This window comes from Lithobates pipiens, unplaced genomic scaffold (assembly GCF_037356315.1).
Source record: "Lithobates pipiens isolate NorthernLeopardFrog02 unplaced genomic scaffold, aLitPip1_a1.2 Scaffold_23, whole genome shotgun sequence".
In the NCBI taxonomy this organism is placed as follows: Eukaryota; Metazoa; Chordata; class Amphibia; order Anura; family Ranidae; genus Lithobates; species Lithobates pipiens.
Genome location: NW_027507785.1, coordinates 228,249,896 through 228,270,364, shown reverse-complemented (window position 1 = coordinate 228,270,364; position 20,469 = coordinate 228,249,896). Strand labels below are relative to the sequence as shown.

General features: G+C 46.2%; 1 protein-coding gene across 2 annotated transcripts in view; it reads right to left on the bottom strand.

The window, feature by feature from the left end:
* Positions 1-20,469, bottom strand: part of ABCA4 (ATP binding cassette subfamily A member 4) — a 442,076-nt gene that overhangs the window by 14,685 nt on the left and 406,922 nt on the right. For both annotated transcript variants that reach the window (XM_077452886.1, XM_077452887.1), the window contains 2 exons: positions 4,770-4,873; positions 3,085-3,177 (listed from right to left, as the gene is read on the bottom strand). In XM_077452886.1, coding sequence (XP_077309012.1) covers positions 3,085-3,177; positions 4,770-4,873 — 197 coding nt within the window. The remainder of the gene's footprint in view (positions 1-3,084; positions 3,178-4,769; positions 4,874-20,469) is intronic.

Genomic DNA, 20,469 nt, shown 5'->3' with positions numbered 1-20,469 from the left:
CTTACGGTGCTGCTGTCAGCGCTGTATGTCACGGAGCTGCTGTCAGCGCTGTATGTCACGGAGCTGCTGTCAGCGCTGTATGTCACGGAGCTGCTGTCAGCGCTGTATGTCACGGAGCTGCTGTCAGCGCTGTATGTCACGGAGCTGCTGTCAGCGCTGTATGTCACGGAGCTGCTGTCAGCGCTGTATGTCACGGTGCTGCTGTCAGCGCTGTATGTCACGGAGCTGCTGTCAGCGCTGTATGTCACGGAGCTGCTGTCAGCGCTGTATGTCACGGAGCTGCTGTCAGCGCTGTATGTCACGGAGCTGCTGTCAGCGCTGTATGTCACGGAGCTGCTGTCAGCGCTGTATGTCACGGAGCTGCTGTCAGCGCTGTATGTCACGGAGCTGCTGTCAGCGCTGTATGTCACGGAGCTGCTGTCAGCGCTGTATGTCACGGAGCTGCTGTCAGCGCTGTATGTCACGGAGCTGCTGTCAGCGCTGTATGTCACGGTGCTGCTGTCAGCGCTGTATGTCACGGAGCTGCTGTCAGCGCTGTATGTCACGGAGCTGCTGTCAGCGCTGTATGTCACGGAGCTGCTGTCAGCGCTGTATGTCACGGAGCTGCTGTCAGCGCTGTATGTCACGGAGCTGCTGTCAGCGCTGTATGTCACGGAGCTGCTGTCAGCGCTGTATGTCACGGAGCTGCTGTCAGCGCTGTATGTCACGGAGCTGCTGTCAGCGCTGTATGTCACGGAGCTGCTGTCAGCGCTGTATGTCACGGAGCTGCTGTCAGCGCTGTATGTCACGGTGCTGCTGTCAGCGCTGTATGTCACGGAGCTGCTGTCAGCGCTGTATGTCACGGAGCTGCTGTCAGCGCTGTATGTCACGGAGCTGCTGTCAGCGCTGTATGTCACGGAGCTGCTGTCAGCGCTGTATGTCACGGAGCTGCTGTCAGCGCTGTATGTCACGGTGCTGCTGTCAGCGCTGTATGTCACGGAGCTGCTGTCAGCGCTGTATGTCACGGAGCTGCTGTCAGCGCTGTATGTCACGGAGCTGCTGTCAGCGCTGTATGTCACGGAGCTGCTGTCAGCGCTGTATGTCACGGAGCTGCTGTCAGCGCTGTATGTCACGGTGCTGATGTCAGTGCTCTGTATTACGGTGCTGCTGTCAGTGCTCTGTATCTCCTGCACCCTCTTGTTTGCCTACCCTGGTCCCTGACCTTCCCTCTCCTCCATTGCCTTCATTAGCTCCATAGTCCTGAATTGTCAGAACAATTTCCCAAATAAAAAAAAAATGCTTGTAGTTATCGATCCCAAATTCACCTCATACATGTATTATGCTATTGTCCAGGTGGTGGGACTACGTGCTACCCCCTAATAATTACCCCGTGGCCGCAAATTCGACCTAAAGGTTTGCGAAATTCGCCTCCCATTGAAGTCAATGGAGCCCGCGGCGAACGGTCGTTTTCGCGAACGTTTGTGCCCGTTCGCGTTTCGCGTTCGCGAAACGTCCCGTCGGAAGTTCGTCCATCACTACAAGTGGCTTCCCATTAACAGTAAGGGACAGTTGGAAGGGGGATTTTTATAACAAACCTATGCTTCTGCAACACTGCTTGGTCAGGGGATCACTATTCTGAGTACAATTATCAACTGGCAATCAATGATGTCATTAACTTTATTTACTATTAATTAGCTTTAATACCATTCATTTTATTATTTGCTGTCAGCACATGTACATGCAGCAGAACCTAATAGGTTCTTAGTGCTGCCCCACCTTATCGCAGTTTGCATGCTGTGTTGTACAAGGGATGACAAGAGGTTGATATCAAGACAGATTTAGGTACTTACCATAATTATACATAAATACATTTAATGATTTATAAAGGAGTACACAACTGCATTAAATTGTGTTTTATATATACCTGAATTGAAAGCGTTATTAAACTCACATCATAGAAAACTATCAATAAATGCTATATTACATGCTGTTCATACTCACTCAGTCACTATGAGATTAGAGACTGTCCATGTCCCCACTACAGTTGGGTATTTTGCAGAGCAGTGTTAGCAGCTAGTGCACATGCTCAGTTTTCAGCCCTCATTAACACTGAACATGGCTTTGAAATCGATTCAAAGCCGTATTTCAGTCCGGCTTTGGGGGCGACTTGAAAGACATCTGTGCGGGTTCATGCACAGATGTCTATTGAAATCACCCCCGAAGTTACCAGTACTGCACTACTTTTGGAAATGAGTTCTGCGTCAGAAAATCGGCATCAAATCTATTGGGGCACTCTTATTGCCGGCAACAGGCTCCAATTTGGTATGTGATTTTACCTGTCAAATTGTGCCGATGTAAAATGGAGACTCAGTGTTTTCTACCCTGAGCATTTCCTCCCGTTTACATCTGAGCAGCCCATGTAACTATAGAGTCTGCCAACTCGCTATTTCCTCCTCCATGCCCACTAACCAGCTAAACACAAGGGGTTGGGAAATTCACATCTTGATTAATGAAAAATAATAAAGATTTGATTTTCCCCTCCCCTCTCCTTTCCTCTGCCACATTCCTTTATTTGGGGGTGGGGGCAGTGGAACAGTTATCTGGTTTTGACTACATGCGCAGTAGGAATCCGGCTGTGAAGCTGCAAGGCTTCACTGCCAGTTTCCCTTAGTTAAGATGCCAGCACCTGACTCGAATCCTATTGAAAAATCGGCTCGGTTGAGGACAGCGCTGGATCCCTAGACAGGCAAGTGTCCTTGTATTAAAAGACAGCAGCTAGATTGTTTGTATTTATTTTTACTTTGTATTCCAAATACTTTTTTTTTATTTTGAACATGTGACCAGTAGTAGAGGACTAGAAGTTCCTCCTGCCACTGTTTCCTACAGACAGGTTGGGAAAGAGCTGGACCATGTGGCAGCTCTATATTGATTAGGAAAAAAAGATACTTATATTTTTTTTATAAAAATAATTAAAGTCTAGACCGTGAGTTGCATAAATTATACCAATCAATAACTATTATAAGTAGAAATGCAAGATGGGTTTTCTGTCTGCATAACAACACAAACATTTATGATGCCACCAATATAATATTTAAATTGCCATACTTGTATTTTAGATGCTGGATTGTGCCAAGACATTTAAAGGTGCCTTTAACCATTATGGCAAGACGGGTGCAGAGAGCTTCACATTCTTCCATACTAAAGGAAAAAGTAAAAAACAACATAAGGTTAATCGGCACATATTCATACTGTAGTTGTGTTTATGTCAGAATAGTGGTCAAAATAACGGACAGTCACCACTCTGTGCTCAGAGCGGGCAGAGAACTGAGCGATCAGTGGTCTTTGATTGTGCAGTTCTCAGTGTAAAAGCGGTGGGGGACAGCTGAAGCTTGGCTCGATGCTGCAGCCATCTAGAGAAATATGATTGTTTATTATTTTACATTTCCACACTTCTCTTTTAAGTACATACAGGTGCATAGTATAAACCTCTACATTCATAAAAAGATAGAATAGATATTACAATCTAGAGGGACAGTTCTGTTAATATATTATAATTAGAAAACAAAATCACTCTGCCATTAAAAACAAAAGCGTTAATTTCAATCAAAACTGTTCTTTAAATATGTAGGGTTTTTTTCAGGGGTAGAAAACTGATGGACTGTGTTCTGTAAAGTGCCATGTAACATGCTGGTGCTATAAAACGACTGTAAGCAGACTCTATAAACATTTCTAAACAGGTTCAAACTGCAACCAAGGGATTTTATACTTGGCATGCTATAAAAAAACAGCTGGGGAAGAAAAGATAATGCCAGTACCAGTAGCGTAGCATGAGTGAGGTCACAGGGGCAGATGCCATGGGCACAAATTTCTTAGGGGCACAAAATAAAAAAAATTTAAGTAGTAATAATAACCAAATAGCTCACTCTTGGAGCTTGCCCTAGGAGGGCCAATGCCACCAAATTAATTGGTGTGCTTTGACTAATAGAGCTTTCTACACAAAGAGTGGCATGTCTAGGACTGTCTGATTCAGAGCCATCGAAGAGAAGAGCTGGGAAGGGGGGCATGAATCCAATATGCAGCTAGCTGGCAACAAGCTGCCACCATTGTGTCAGTTACCATTGGCATGTGCCCTTGCTCTATGCGAGGCCACCCTGGGCTCCAGAATTAACTCATTGCCTCCCAAGTACCCTGATTATGGGGGATAGCTGGGGCTGGGCTTAGAGTCTGCAGGACCTTCTTCTGGATCCTCACCCTGGATTACACCCTATGGGTCCCCCCAGGGAAAACCAGTGCCACAATGCCTACACATAAGGACTCTCATCAACCCTGCTCCAGAGGGCAGACTGAGCTACAGTACTGTGCCTGACTGCTCAACTGTACAGGGCCAAGGGCCACTGTGTGTTGAGGTGTTGCCCGGTGGGCATCAGCCTCCAGTCTCTCCAGTGGTGGCAGAGGGCCATAGGAGGCACCACAAGGAGTGGGGTGGGAAAGCCAGGCACAGAAACTCAGGTAAGGCACAGATTTGCCTTACTATGTATTATATACAGCGCCCAAAAAAAGTATTCACACCCATTGAAATTTTCCACATTTTGTCATGTTACAACCAAAAAAGGTGATATAAATCTATATATTGTGTGTGTGTATATATATATATATACATATACATATACATATATACAGGTGTAAGGGACTCAGAGTGTTAACAGTCCATGAGGTGCAAATACCTGTATTGCCCCAGGTGGCTGGAAACCCATGCTTTGCTACTGGCCAGTACTACAATCTTCAATTACCTGTGAGAGGTTAACACAACAGCTCGACCTTCTTTGATAATACTGACAATAGAATTCCACAGGAAGCGACGAGACTGTGGATCCATTCCTGTTGTTGGTTCATCCTAAATTGTCAAATTATACACCATTATGGTAATATATTGATGAAATTGCAGTGGCACTTATTGCACATATTAAAAAAAAGAGAATCACTAAATTAACATTATAGATGATACTTTTAAAGGTGTTTTCTATCTTTCTTCAACAAGGTCAGGAAAATTTAGTTTTTTTTTTAAATCAGGTAAATTAAAAAATATATTGCATATAAATATTGTGTAGTCTATTTTGAGCGGGTGGAGCCTTTGGCTCTTTTTTTTTTTTTTACACATTATCCTCTGTATTCTCTTGTTGTATTGAAGTGGAGCTCCACGCGAAAGGGGAAGTTCCGCTTTAAGGACTCGTCCCCCACTCCTCTTAAGGAATTGGCACTTTTGAGGAGCTTGGGGGGGGTTAGGAATGAGTACCCAATTTTGATAGGTACTCGCTCCCACTTCCGTTCTGACCACCTAAGTGGTCAAAACGGAAGTCCCCCCCCCCCCCCACACTCTTCTGGGACACTGATAGATCCCCGAAGACTGCATCGAAAAGTCAAAAAGTCATGATGCGCAGCTCTACTCACGCATGCGCAGTGCACACTCGGCAGTGGAGCTGCAAACTGTCACAGCCGGGTGCCCATAGTGAAAACGCTGGCACCGAGGAACGAAGATGCCGGCCACTGACTGAGATGAGCACACCGCTGGATTGTGGGACAAGTGATTGGCTATTTTTTAAAAGTCAGCAGCTTCAGTTTTTGTTGCTGCTGGCTTTTATTTTTCTCACAGGTTACTGGAACTCTTCTTTTACATGTCAGTTATGTCAGGCAAGTTATTAGGAATAGACAGAGGAAAAATACAGAATGCTTCACTGAATGGGGAAAGTAGGATAGTAGAGGAGAAAAAATCAGCATATAGAAGATTCATGGAAACAGGAGGTGTAGCTGACAGAGAAGAGTATAAAAATAGCCAAAATTACACCAAACACTTTATCAGTGCTGCCAAAGCACAGAAAGGGTGAAATTGCTAAATCTAGTAAGAAAGGAGACACAACCTTTTTTAGGTACATTAGCTATAGAAAGGAAAAAAATATAATGGGATCACTAAAATGAAAACTGGGCATAACACTTATTTTGAGGGAGACCTGGATGTAGAAAACCATTTAAACAATTACTTCTGTGCAGTCTTCTCAGAAAAAAACAATAAAAAGTTAGGGGAAATGTATTGGTTCTAATAATGACAGTTCATTTTCAGGATTTCTGAAAACAGTGGTAGCAGAGAAACTGGCTCGGTTAAAGCTTAACCACTTGCCGACCGGCTCACGCACATTTATGCCGGCAAAGTGGTGCGTTACCGTAAAACGACTACTGGTACGTCAGCTCCTTTAAAAGCCATGGCAGGCGCACGTAGGGCCAGCAGGCACGATTGCCGCCAGCCACCTGTGTTCGTGGGGACGAGAGCCAGAATGGGGATTTGTGTTCGTAAACACACAAATCCCTATTCTGACAGGGGAGAAGACACATTCTACTGTTTGTAGTAATTACGAACAGCAATATGTCTCCTCCCTCAGTCAGTCCCATCCCCCCACAGTAAGAAACACTCACGAGGGAACACATTTAACCCCTTGATTCCCCCCCTAGTGTTAACAACTTCCCTGCCAGTGACATTTACACAGTAAACAGTGCATTTTTATAGCTCTGATCGTTGTATGTCAATGGTCCCAAAAATGTGTCAAAAGTGTCCGATTTGTCCGCCGCAATGTCTCAGTACTGCTAAAAATCGCATCCCATCATTACTAGTAAAAAAATAAATATAAAAAATAATATAGTTTGTAGACACTACAACTTTTACACAAAACAATCAATATACGCTTATTGCACTTTTTTTTTACCAAAAATATGTAGAATACATATTGGCCTAAACTAATGAAGAAATGTGTTTTTTAAAAAGAATTTGGGGGATATTTATTATAGCAAAAAGTAAAAAGTTTTGTTTTTTCCCCCAAAATTAACACATTTTTTTGTTTATAGCGCAATGACCAGGCCATTTATTTTGCAATACGGCACTGAGTCACTTTAACTGACAATTGCACAGACATGCGACGTTGTACCCAAACAAAATTTATGTTCTTTTTTTCCCCACAAATAGAGCTTTCTTTGGTGGTATTCGATCACTTCTGTAGTTTTTATTTTTTGTGCTATACACAAAAAAGAGCGACAATTTTGAAAATGTTTTACTTTCTGCTATAATACACATCCATCTGCATTTTTTTAGTGGACTGCGACATTGAGGCGGACATATCTGACCCTAAGTGACACGTTTTGAGGACCAGTGACACCAATACAGTGATCAGTGCTAAAAAAAATGCACTGATCAATGTATAAATGACACTGGCTTAAGGGGTTAACACCAGGGGGCGATCAAGGGGGATGGGCTTACTGGGACAACACAGATATCGCTGTTCCTGATCACTGTCAAAACGGGGATCTCCTGTCAAAATGGGGATCCGCTTTGTTTACATAGGCAGATCCTCATTCTGCCTCTCTGTACTGTAATTATCGAGTCCGCTGGACCTGCACTCCCCCGGTGTGCAGCGGGAACATGCACATGCCCACACTATCTTATGCAGGTATATCTGCGGAAGGCGGTCGGCAAGTGGTTAAGCATCAACCATATGAGTTCCTAAATATTGTACGTTTATTAAATGTAACCATATTGTTAGAGGTGTCTCTCTTCTCTTTTATACTCTGTAGCTCCTGCTGGATTTAACTTCTAATCTGCAACACAAAGACCTTGGAGAGACTTTTTTTTATATCAGTTACAACCCATGGTTAGTAAATGTTTAGACCCTTTGCAGTTTGCATACCAGCCAAGACTGAGGGTTGAGGATGCTATAATTTTCATGTTAAATCGCATGTATGCACACCTGGGTAAGTCAGCCAGCACTGTAAGGCTGGGTTCACAGTATTTTGAATTGGCTTACACCCCGTTTTATATAGTTACAGTCAAAGATACAAGGTGAACCTGTCTTACTTGTTCACAATGCTAGACTGTATATAAAGTCCAGGTTTCTTTTTTTTTTTTTTTTAAAGAGTATTTATTGAGAAATGAAGCAGACATAATATTACATGTGCAACCAAAGAAAAGTACAGTACAGTAGGACCAGCATCGCAGATGAGGTGCGCAAAGAGAAATGAGAGCAGATTATGGCTGCAACATATTAATCGTATATCACATACTGAAATAGAAGAACCAAATAGAAAGTAATGAATCAAGTAAAACAGAGCATCAATTTGACAGTAACTGGATGGATCCTGAGGCAAGAGTTTGTTGCGATAGCAATATATAGTTAACCAGGAAAATGTCATTTCCCAAGATTAAGTAAAGAAACCTAACTTAGGGTCAGGGAAAGCAATTAAATGTAGAGAAGAGAAATAATAAGAAAAAAAAGAGAGAAAAAGGGGGGGGGGGGAGGGGAAAGGGGGACACATACATGAAGAGGCAAAAGGGGGTGAAAGGAGGGGGAGAGGGCAAGGAGCCAGGGGTTCTCGTGCCTAGTCCCAGGGGTGGGAGGTTCCATAGGGCAGTCCCGGGGGGTAGTGGGCTGTTGAGTGCAAATTAGACAGTAGAGGGGGGGGGAACTGACCCCCAGAACGGTTGTCGAGCGCCATAGTAGAAGAAGGTGAAGTGGTCCAAATTGATAATGTCCACCGGAGGGAGAGTGGTCGATATGAAGGGAAGCCATAGCGCATAGAAGCGAGACTTCGCTTTTTCGTCCCGAAAATTTGCGTTACAACGGTCCTTGTAGAGGAGTGAGAGAAGGTCTTTCTGCGTCTGAGCGACGGAGGGGGGAAGAGATGAAGTCCAGCTTTTTAGAATAGGTTTCCTGGCTAGTAGCAAGCAGAGTAGAGCCCGGTCTTTGTGGGAAGGTTTGTAAGGCGTGCAGTTGGAAGGCACGCAACTTCTTGTAGGAGACCACGGAAGTAGGAGGGGGTCCCAATAACCAAAGATGAGGAGGAGAGGGTCCTTTGGCAATTTCAATAGGGTTACGTTGAAGATGTAGGCGAGTATCCGGTCCCAGAAAGATGAAATAAAGGAGCAGGACCAGAAGCGGTGAGCCAGCGAGGGCCTGTTGTGGAGACAGTGGGGTCACTTGGTGCTGTCCTGATCGGTGGCAGATGGGAGGAAGGGAAGGTATGCCCTATGGGCAATTTTCAGTTGCGATTCTCTCCAAAGTTCGTTGGGAGTTAGGCGGTAGACTTTGTTGAGACCTTGCAGAATTTTTTCTACTAAATCCGGGTCAGGAAAGTCTTTCTTCCAGTTGGCGACAGATGAAGATGTCAGTGGGGAAGAGTATCGCTGGAGCAAGGGTTTGTAGATGTCGGAAATTTTGTAGGTATCGTCCCTGAGCAGTCGGTCCAAGAAGGTTAAGGTGAAGCGTTTGCGTTCATCACTGCAGATGTCTTTTAAGTAGCTAAAACATTGCCTATAATGAAAGGCATGGGCTGGTGGAAGGGAGAACCTTTCTGCTAGGAGAGCAAAAGGCAGAGGGTGGCCGGAGTCCAGGTCACAAAGTGTAGCAAAGCTGGTGATGCCCTTCTCTTTCCAGAGGTGGAATGGCTTGTGGAGTAGGCCAGGGGAGAAAGTAGGGTTCCCCTGTATCGGGAGGTGCCTGGAAACAAAAGGGGGGAGCTTAAGGCACTTCCTGGTTGGGGGGTGGAGCACCATGAGGTAGGCGTGTGTAGTGGATGGCTTCCTCTTCCCCAGCCTCCAACATCCCCACGTAACATCGCAGCCCCCGGACAAGCGGTGAGCGTGACCGGCGCCAAGGCCATGGCCGAGACGCTCGGAAGGATCCAGCAGTAAAACACCCTGCTGTGGTTAAGCCCACGTGACGGCGCTTCCGGATCAACTGCTTGGTGGAGGGGAGCGGAGAGAATGGATCGCTCCGGCGGACGTAGGAAGGAGTGAACGGCGAGAGCCAGCCACCCGGAGAGCGGAGCGAGTGTCCCGCCCGACCCCCTGCACACACCCCGCTGGGACTAAGGCATGAAAGGGAGCCCCGCCGAGTAGACAGAAGAGCGGTGGAGTGGAGTAAGGAACCAGGCTGCGGAGGACGAGGCTCCAGAGGAAAGGTACCTGACGGGGGTGGGGTGAACTGCTGGATACAGTATGCAAACAAACTGGCTTAAAACTGTTTTAAGATGGAAGTAATAAATGGATGACAGACACAGAGACTCTGCGGTGGAAACGCTGATGGTTAAAAGTCAAATTGTTTGATCTAAGTAAACTAGCAGGAGAGGGAAAAAGTTATCACCCCCCCCCTCAGGTCACTGGAAAGGCAGCGGTAGAATTAGCGCAAAGATACCCTCCTCAAGCCGGTGCGGCTCAGGAACATCAAACAAAAAGTAATAAATCCAAAGACTGGGGCCTGCCTTGACATCATTTAGGCTGACCCGGACGCATCTCCGGTCTCTGTGTATGCACTTAGAAGACCCTAAATCCCATCCCGACTGGACACAGTCCTAAGAGTAAGGGTACTGCGCACGTTTGAAAGGCGTAAGAGGGATTGACTGTGACAGTCGCAAGAAAGCGCTTCCCTGGGACCATTAAAGCGAAGGAGTCTGAGCGCCTGCACCCCCGCGGGCCCTTTCTGGACTGGAGGGTTCCCCTCTCTCGCATTACTAGGGACTGACGTGGAGGTTTTTTTTTTTTTTTTTTTTCCCTGTCTTCGCTCTAGAAGAGTATTTAAGTCCCTATCAAGAGGTAGCAGTAATAAAGCGGAGACCTGCGAGGGAGTCTTGTTCACAGCATAGAAGGACTCTACCCCTCTTCCTTAGCCGATGGTAGAGGTACTGAGGACAGGGGCAATAAATAACCCCCATTCTAGGAGGAAGGAAACGTGAAGGGGATAGGAGAACCGACGGCTGGAAATAGAAGAAGCAAATGAAGATCTCGCTGCCCCTATATATCTTAGAATAGTCCATTTGCATTGGCCCTCGGCCCTCCTTAGAAGACATTTACCAGTTCTCAGCCTGACTGCCCATAACGGTTTTATCCCCCCTTTTTCGTGTAGACATTTCTTTCTTTTTTTTTTTTTTTTTTTTACTTTGAATGTGTTGATCTTTATTATTCTGTATTTATTTGCATTTATTTGTAAGGGGGTCACTGGCGGATTGCAGGAAGGGCATATCCCTCAGAGGCCTACCCGTTTCCCGCAGAGGAGACGACCTGGTTATAGAAAGGTGGGACAGACTTAGAAATAGGTTGGGAAAAAATAGTAGGGAGGAAGAATGAGGGGGAAGGCAAAATCAGGAAAAAGCGCCCCACCTGCATCCAGCCCCGGAGGGATTCAAAGATACATGGCAAGTAATATCACTAATATCAGTGTGCTAGAAGAGGGACAGGAAAGCCCAAAACAAGGAGTGGGAAGGAGGTCAGGCCTGAACAGACAGAAGTTAGGAGAGGATGGTAGAGGAGCGAAAGTAAATGGGGCTAAAAGTGGGGGGACTAAAGAGACAAGTCCCATAATACAAAGCTCGGTCAGAGGCCAAAAGGATAAAGAGGGGGAGAGAATATCAGGAGAGCCGGCGCTCGAAGAAGAGATCTTGCGACCAGGTCCCCAAATGGAACCTTCTCTGATAAAAGAGATGCTTGGGGAAATGTTCGCAAAAATGGAGGCGGCCTTAAAGACAGAAATAGCTGGAGTACGTGAAGATATAGGTCGAGTATTGGAGAGGGTAGAGGAGATCGAAGATAGAATTGACAACCAAGAGCTCAGGATAGATGTGATAGCAGAACAGGTACAGAGCCTCCAGAGAGCAAATAGGTCCCTCCTTTATAAATTAGAAGACCAGGAGAATAGGAGTAGGAGGAAGAACATACGCATTAAAGGTATTCCCGAAAAATATGGTGCCGCAGAGCTAGGTAAAGTAGTGCAGCAGGTCTTTAACCCGTTACTACAAAGAGAGCCTACTGAAAGCCTAAAGTTAGACAGAGTTCATAGGAGCGCAGTGGGGGGGGGGGGGGGGCAGCAAGTAGGGAAGCTACACGTGATGTGATAGTCAGGTTTCACTATGCAGAGGAGAAAGGCCAAATAATGGAGAAACTTAGGGCATTGCCGGAGATTTCCTTCGAGGGGGCGGAGCTGCGGGTGTTTTCAGATCTGGCCCCGGAAACGCTGAGGAGAAGGAGACTGCTAAAACCCTTAACGGAAGCCATGATCTCGGCGGGTATCCCCTATCAGTGGGGCTTCCCAGCGTGCTTGAGGGGACGAAGAGATGGCCGCTTAGCGGTACTCCGGTTCCCTGAGGACCTAAGAAGGTTCTGTGAGAGTCTAGAGATTGCCCCTCCTCCGTTACCAGGCTGGCAGGAAGAATCCGACACGAACCTTCCCCAACGGAAGCTAAGATGGCAGAGAGGGAGAAATAGAGAGACAAACGATAGGGAAGGAGACAATTAGGGTGCAGCAATGTTGAGGGCTAGATGGGTCCGGGGAGGGAGAATGGGGGAGGGGGGTGGGGCGGAGGGAGTCGTCTTTGCTGGGCAGGCTTTACCAGGTGTGAACCCCCGGGTAAATATGAAGCACAGACGTTATCTGAGAGATAAACGTCGGGTTCATGTACCCACAAATGAGAAAGGGAAGAGGAGAAAAGAGAAAAACGGGGGAGAGACCCCGACCAACGGCTGCAGTGGCAGAGTTGGGATGGAGGGGGGGAGGGGGGGAGGGAGTGTGTGGGTGGGTTTTTTTTTTTTTTTTTTTTTGTGTGTAGTGCCCTTCGCGTCCTCCTTGCCCCCTAGAAGGGTAAGCCCCCGCTGGGTCACCACTCGTTGAACGATAGAACAATATATTAGTTCCCAATGGTTCTTATCAATGTGATAACATATAATGTGAGGGGGCTAAATACAAAAGAAAAAAGATATAAAATTAACAAGGAACTCCAATTTTTGGGGGGAAATGTCATCTGTCTTCAAGAAACATATATAACCAATAACTCAGGGATAAAATTGACATCATCTCAATTCCCAATGTGGTTCTATGGAGACACACCCTCTGCGCACTCCAGAGGAGTAGCCATTGGCTTTGACAAATCAGTAAGGTTTGAAATCGAGGAACGACTGGCTGACCCAGAGGGGAGATATTTATTCTTAAAGGGTAAACTGGGAATTATGCAATGCACCATTGTTAATGTGTACGCTCCAAACAGAAACCCTGATACATTTTTAAAGAGAGTACTAAGGAAACTGGAGGAATTCAGAACAGGCATGGTAATTTTAGCAGGCGATTTAAACTGGTGTTTGGACCCTAAGATGGACTCCTCAGGGGGCGGTACACGGGGGGCAGAACAGCGATATAGAAAATTAAATAAAGCATTGATCAATGCCCAGTTACATGATGCATGGAGGATCAACCACCAAAAAGATCGGGACTACACCCATTTCTCCTCAGCCCATAAAACCTTTACAAGACTAGACTACATATTGATAGGACAACAATTAGTGGCCAACTTAAAAAAATCAGAAATTAAATCAATCACCCTCTCCGATCATGCACCTGTAAAAATCCAACTAGATATACAGGGTCATATGGGGACAGGAAGTGCCTGGAAACTGAATGACTCACTCATTCAAGAACAGGATGTGAGTATAAAAATCTTACAGGAATTAAGCGACTTTTATGAAGTAAATGATACAGGAGAGTGTTCAAAGGCTACTATTTGGGAGACACACAAGGTGGTTATTAGAGGGATCTTGATCGGAATCGGCGCCGGGAAAAAGAAAGAAAGGGATAAGGTGAAGGTTCAGCTCTATAAGGAGGTAGAGGAATTAGAACAAATGACCAGACCTAGGGGGCTCCAGGAGACCCAGGAATTATTTAAAAAAAAAAGAGAGTTAGAGGAATGCCTGGAACAAGAGAGGAGGACAGCTTTTCATAAAATAAATAGTGAGAGACACCTTTGGGGTAATAAGTCTAGTAAGTGGCTGGCAAGAAGAGTAAAGGAGCAGAAAAATAGGACCTACATACCGAAGATCAGGAGCAAAGAGGGGGAGATGAAGTTTGCAACACCCGATATTGCAGAGAACTTCCACGGATATTACAGCGCTTTATACAATATAAATACTAGAAGGGAGGACGGGGGGAAAAGGAAAGAAGCTATCAGGGAATATCTTGAGAAGCTCAACTTCCCAAAAGATATGTGTGACGAGATGAAGGAGTTAGAGACCCCTATCTCAGTAATGGAAGTAGAAAGAGTAATTAAAGATACAGCTCTAGGGGGAAGCCCCGGCCCAGATGGCTACTCCATTCTATATTACAAGAAATTCCGAAGTTTCTTGGCACCAAAACTGTGTGAATATTTTAATGAGGTGGGAGAAGGGGGGGCCCTTCGTGAAGAGGCCCTGCTCGCACACATCACATTGATCTTAAAGGAAGGTAAGGACCCCGCAGCACTAGAGAGTGATAGGCCGATATCATTGTTGAACACGGATGTGAAGATCTACGCAAAAATCCTGGCAGAGCGATTGAAAACACTCCTCCCCGAGTGGATCCATACCGATCAGGTTGGATTCATTCGAGGACGAGAGGGGAGGGACAATTCCTTGAAGTCAATCATGCTGATCCAGGAAGCCTCTAGAAGAGAGACCCCCACGCTGCTCTTATCTGTTGACGCCGAGAAAGCTTTCGACAGAGCAGACTGGGAGTTCATAATGGGGACGCTAAAACATATAGGCCTAGGAGAGAGAATGATGAAGTGGGTAAAAGCGTTGTACAACAAGCCGACAGCCAGGATTAAGGTGAATGGTTCCCTGTCCCGCCCCCTTGAATTGTTCAACGGGACGAGACAGGGATGCCCACTGTCCCCGCTTCTCTTCGTGATTGCCTTGGAGCCGTTGCTGGCAGCGATCCGGGGCAACCGGGATGTACGGGGAGTCGAGGTGGGAGGAAGAGAGTATAAGGTCTCTGCATTCGCCGACGATCTGCTATTATATATTACACACCCCAGAATATCGATTCCGGCTGCAGTGAAGGAAATGAAACAGTACGGTCGACTCTCTAATTTTAAAATCAACTTATCTAAAACAGAAATATTAAATTTGAACCTACCTGAAGAGGAGCAGAGAGACCTGGCCGCTAGCTTACCCTTTAGATGGAGTGGTGGGGAATTGAGTTATCTGGGGATAAAACTTACGGCACAGATGGGGAGTTTGTACGAAGCTAACTATATACCTTTACTTAATAAAATCAAATTACAAATGAAAAATATGAAACACAAAGGAATATCTTGGATGGGTAGAGTGAACGTGATAAAAATGTTCATACTGCCCACGGTACTATATACATTACAAATGATCCCCATCTCGCTGCCGGGAGGTTTCTTCAGAAAACTAAAATCTATGGTCCTCGCATTTATATGGCACCCAAAAAAACCCCGCATTGCACATAGGTCTCTTGTGAAGGCAAAGGAAAGAGGAGGAGTGGGTCTCCCAGATTTTAAAAAATATTATGAAGCCATAGTATTATCTAGGATAACAGATTGGATCCATAATTTAAAGGAGAAGAGTTGGGCTGAGCTGGAAACTAGATTAAGTGGGACGGAGTTGGCAAAAATGATCTGGATACCCGCTCAGGCACGGAACTTAGGAACACGCACTACTATAATCACAAGACATACACTTAGAATATGGGATAAAATAAATAAGTTACACAACTGGACATATAATTCTCCACTCATGTCACTACTTGACACAAAACACTTTTTACCAGGAATGGAAGAGAGGCTGTACTACAGTAGATGGGCGCAGAGAGTAGAAGTAACACTAGGAGAGGTGATCAAAGGGGATAGGATTTTAACGTATAGGGAAATCACTCAAGAATGGGGACACAGACCATTAGACAGATGGAGACACAATCAATTACTGCACTTTACACAAGGGCTCCCACAGCCCCTGCGAGGAATGAATGCGTTAAGGCCACTAGAAAAGCTATTTAAGGACACACAGTGTACGGTGAAAAGGGTTTCTAAAGTATATAAAATACTAAGAGGGGAGGGAGAGGGGGAGTTCCCTGCTTATTTAGGGAAATGGGAAGGGGAATTGGGGACACTTAGAAATGACGAACACAGAATGAAACTATTAAAAATGACATATGCACTATCAAAAGACTCAAGAACACACGAAATGGCATACAAATTAATAGCGAGATGGTATATGACGCCCATAAGAATGCAGAAGTTAAGAGGTGGAGAGGAACCAACTTGTTGGAGAGAATGTAAGGAATTAGGCTCTTTCAAACATATATGGTGGGACTGCCCAAAAATAAGACCCTTCTGGGACAAAATAATTGAAAATATATTCCTGATAACTGGAAAGAGGATTAAGAAATGCCCATGGGTGTGTCTATTCCACGCTACAGACATGGGAGTAAGGCAATATAAAGCCATGCTCGCCCCTTATCTCCTGAATGCAGCCAAAGCTTTAATCCCAAACCATTGGGGAGACCCTCAGGAGCCGTCAATCCTTGAGTGGGTGAGGAGGGTGGAGCAGATCAGGCTGATGGAAGAGTCAATCGACAAAACTGAGGAGCTAGAAACTGAAATTCAAGGGAAGTGGCAAAAATGGCTGACATTCTTAGAGAGTGGGGGCTGCTATGTCTGATTAGTAGGTGAAGGGGATAGGGAGGAGGACGAAGGTCACGGGAGGAGATAGGGGGGCAGATCTCCTCCCCCTTTTTTTCTGTTTTTTTTTTTTTGTTTTTTTGTTTCTCTTCTTGGTTTTTGCCCGAGGGGGGGAGGGGGGTTTGGGGTTTTAAAGGTATTTTGTAAAAAGAGGGGTACAAGGAGATTGTTGTATTATACTGCAGAATTACTTTCCCCTCAAGAACTGTATATACGAGTTTGTACACTGTATTAAAAGGAAAAAATAAAGAATATATAAAAAAAAGGCACTTCCTGGTTTCCCTCCAGGCTATGGCAGTGTCCCTGAGTAGGAGATTGTGTTGAAGCAGTGGTGGTACCGATTTCCACCTGCAGTGGAGGAGAGCTGTCAATGAGAGTGGGGAGACCATGGCGGCTTCCATAGAGTAGTTGGAGTATCTGGAGGATTGGGATATCCAATCCAGGCCATTGCGCAATAAACATGACAAATTATACAATCTTAAATTAGGCAAGCTAATACCCCCCTCGTGTCTGGGAAGATGCAACTTTTTTAGGGCTATACGTGGGCGTTTGCCCTGCCACAGAAAGGAAGAAAAAGCTGATTCCAGAGTCTTGATGTCCTTGTGAAGAAGGAGCCGAGGGATGGTCTGGAGTGGGTACAGTAGCCTGGCAAAACTAACCATTTTTAGAAGGTGGCATCTTCCCAGAAGCGAGAGAGGCAGATCCATCCAGTTCACCCTTTCCTGAGAGATTTTCGTGATCAGGGGGGGGTAGTTGAGGTGGTAAAGGGAGGAAGGCAACTTTCCAATTTTAATACCAAGGTAGGTGATGTGGGAGCTAGCGGTCGTAAAGATAGAGTGTTGCGTCCAGGGGGGTTTGCGGTGGGAACCTATCGGGAGGATTTTGCTTTTACTGTAATTTATCCGAAGCCCCGAGCAGGATCTGAAGACGTCAAAGACCTCTTTAATGGTGTGCATGTCGGAGGCTGGGTCCGACGAGAAAATGAGCACATCATCAGCAAAAAGGGAGGTGCGCAGATCGTGTTGGCCTATGCGGATACCGTGAAGGGGGGCTTTGTGGGATAAATATCTGGATAGGGGTTCTAGGGCGATATTAAAAAGGAGCGGGGAAAGTGGGCACCCCTGACGAGTGCCCTTGTGCAGGTGGAATTCATCTGAGAGAACTCCAGCCGCAACTAATTTAGCTGCAGGGGAAGAGTACATGGCTTTGATAAGGTGACAGAAGTGCCCCGCGAAGCCCATTTCGGATAAAGTCATAGAGAGCCAATCAAAACTGACATTGTCGAAGGCTTTCTCCGCATCTAATGTTATAATGGCAAAATCCCCATCAGGGTTGTTTTTAGCATGTTCCAAGGCGAGCATAACCTTACGGATGTTCAGGGTGGCAGTTCTGCCTTTCACAAAGCCAGATTGGGCAGGGTGAATTAGGGAAGGAATGATAGCAGCTAGTCTAGTGGCTATTATTTTGGACAGTATCTTGACATCCAGGTTGAGGAGGGAAATCGGCCTATACGAGCCTGGTTCGAGGGGGTCCTTCCCCTTTTTGTAGAGGAGTTTGATAACGGCCTGGTTCCCAGAGGGGAGATATGGACCACCGGACCAGATGCCATTATATACCTTATGGAGAGTGGGCTCTGTGATGGAGGAGAGGGTTTTATAGAATTCACTGGTGAATCCGTCGGGGCCTGGAGCTTTGGGCGGGGTTAGTTTGCGGATCGTGGAGGAAATTTCGGCAAGTGAGATGGGGGCATTGAGGGTTTCTAATTGTTCAGGGGTAACTTTAGATAGGAGCACAATATCTAGGAAGGAACGAGCAGAGGCGTTATCTATAGGGTCTGGAGCGTAGAGGGCCGTGTAATAGTTTAGCATCACCTTGTTAATTGCTTGTGGGGTGGAGTGCAGGACACCCTTCGTGTCTTTAAGAGAGGTGATGTGCGTCGGTTGGAATGTGCCCTTGCACAGCCTCGCTAGGAGCTTACCCGCCTTATTGCCAAATTTGTGGAGCGTTGCGTCGAGTTGAGATGTTTTAGTGCGTTCGAGTGTATCCGCCCAGGTGTCAAAGCCTTGCTTGGCTGCCTGCCATTCGGCTCTATTGTTGGGGGATTCATTAGTGGAGAGGGATCTTTGGGCTAGATGCAATCTCGCGCTGGCTCGTTTATAATGGGTCAGGGCGTTTCTTTTGAAGGAAGATGCATAGGAGATGATTCGGTCCCTGAGAAACGCTTTACCTGCATCCCAGAAAAGGTTGGGGGAATCCGAGTGTGGGGAATTCGCTTCAGAGTATTCACGCCAGGATGCCGCCATAAAGTGTTGGAAGTCAGGATTATTGTGGAGATAGGAGGGGAAGCGCCATAGTCTAGGGTGTGGTGGGAGATCTAAGTTGTCAAGTCTAATTACGATCAGAGCATGGTCAGAGATAGCTATGTCCCCTTCAGACAAATTGGGGATGAGATCGTCAGATCCAAAAAAATAGTCGATTCTCGAGAACATGTTATGGGGGTGGGAGTAAAAGGTGTATTCCCTGTCTGCTGGGTGAGACAAGCGCCACAGATCGCGAAGATGTAGGGACTCCATGGTGGAGGCAAAAATGGAGGTGGCAGAGGGAGCACTTTTTAACCTATGTCGTGGGGGAGGGGATCTGTCGTCTGTGTGGTGTAGGATGTCGTTGAAGTCACCGCCGACTAAATGGGGGGTTTGGGTGAAGCGGAGGAGCCAGGAGGTCAGTACGCTATAAAAGGACTTGCCAGGGCTATTGGGAGCGTAGACGTTAGTGATCACTAGGTCTTTGGTTCCCAGGCGGGCATGCACTGAGAGGAGCCTACCCTGAGAATCTGAGTGTGTGGACAGTATTTCGCAGGGGAGGTTTTTATGTATCAGCAGGAGAACACTCGCCTTACGGTTAACGGCATCTGAGCCTAGGACCTTGCCAACCCAGAGTTTCTTCATGCGATAAAAGTCTGGAGCGGATAAGTGGGTTTCCTGCAAGAGGGCAATATCTGTTTTCAATCTTTTTAGGTGCCGTAGGACTTTCATTCTCTTATTGGGCGACCTGAGGCCTTTCACATTCCAGGATACTATGTTCATGTCAGGGGAGCCGAGAAGGGGAATTGGGCCGATGTTGTATATTTATCGCCAGCCGGTGGGCCGAGTAGGACGGACTTTAGATTAAATAGAAGGAACCCGGTGGGGCTGTGGAACCCGTAAAGTGTGACGGTCAGAGGGGGGACGTAGTCTCCGATAAAAGGTAGGGGGAGGGAGCAGGGGAGGTGGGGAGCAAACTTAAACACATACATAAACAGAAACACTGGAGCGAACTTCGCTTTTTTCCGCATGGAGTCACTGTGTAGGCCAGCCCCCAGTGCACGACCCAGGGCATGGAGCAAAAGCACTCGGGCGGGAGTATGAGCAAGGTTGAGAGTGTTATGGGAGAGCCAAAGAGGATACGCGCCATGGTATGGCGCTAGTCATGCACAGTGAGTCCAGGGGGAGTACAATACCGTCATAAGACATGTAAGGAGTGAGCTTCATATATACGTGTAGTTTAAAACATTTTAGTATAAAGACCCAGAAAAGCGGGATAGTCCACAGGTGGAACATATATATAAAAAAAAAATATGAACCGCAAAGTATACATAAAAATATATATAAAAAACAAATACACATACAAAGGTACAAGTGTAACCATAAAGTATAACTTATAAAGTGGCCGCAAAAGCGGCAGGGCCACGTCTAAACGAGGACAGAGAGTCAGTCGAGGCAGAGGTGGCCAAGAAAACAACGGTGGTGTGACTACTACATAGGAGCAGAGCTTAGCATGAGGCCTAATGAAGAGAAAAACCAGGTAAACATCAGGCAGAACAGCAACCGTGCCCGATCGGATGTATTAGACTAACAAGGCAACTTACAAGTCTGGCGGACCCGGCGAAAGGGTCACCGAAAAGGTGAGCAGAGGAGG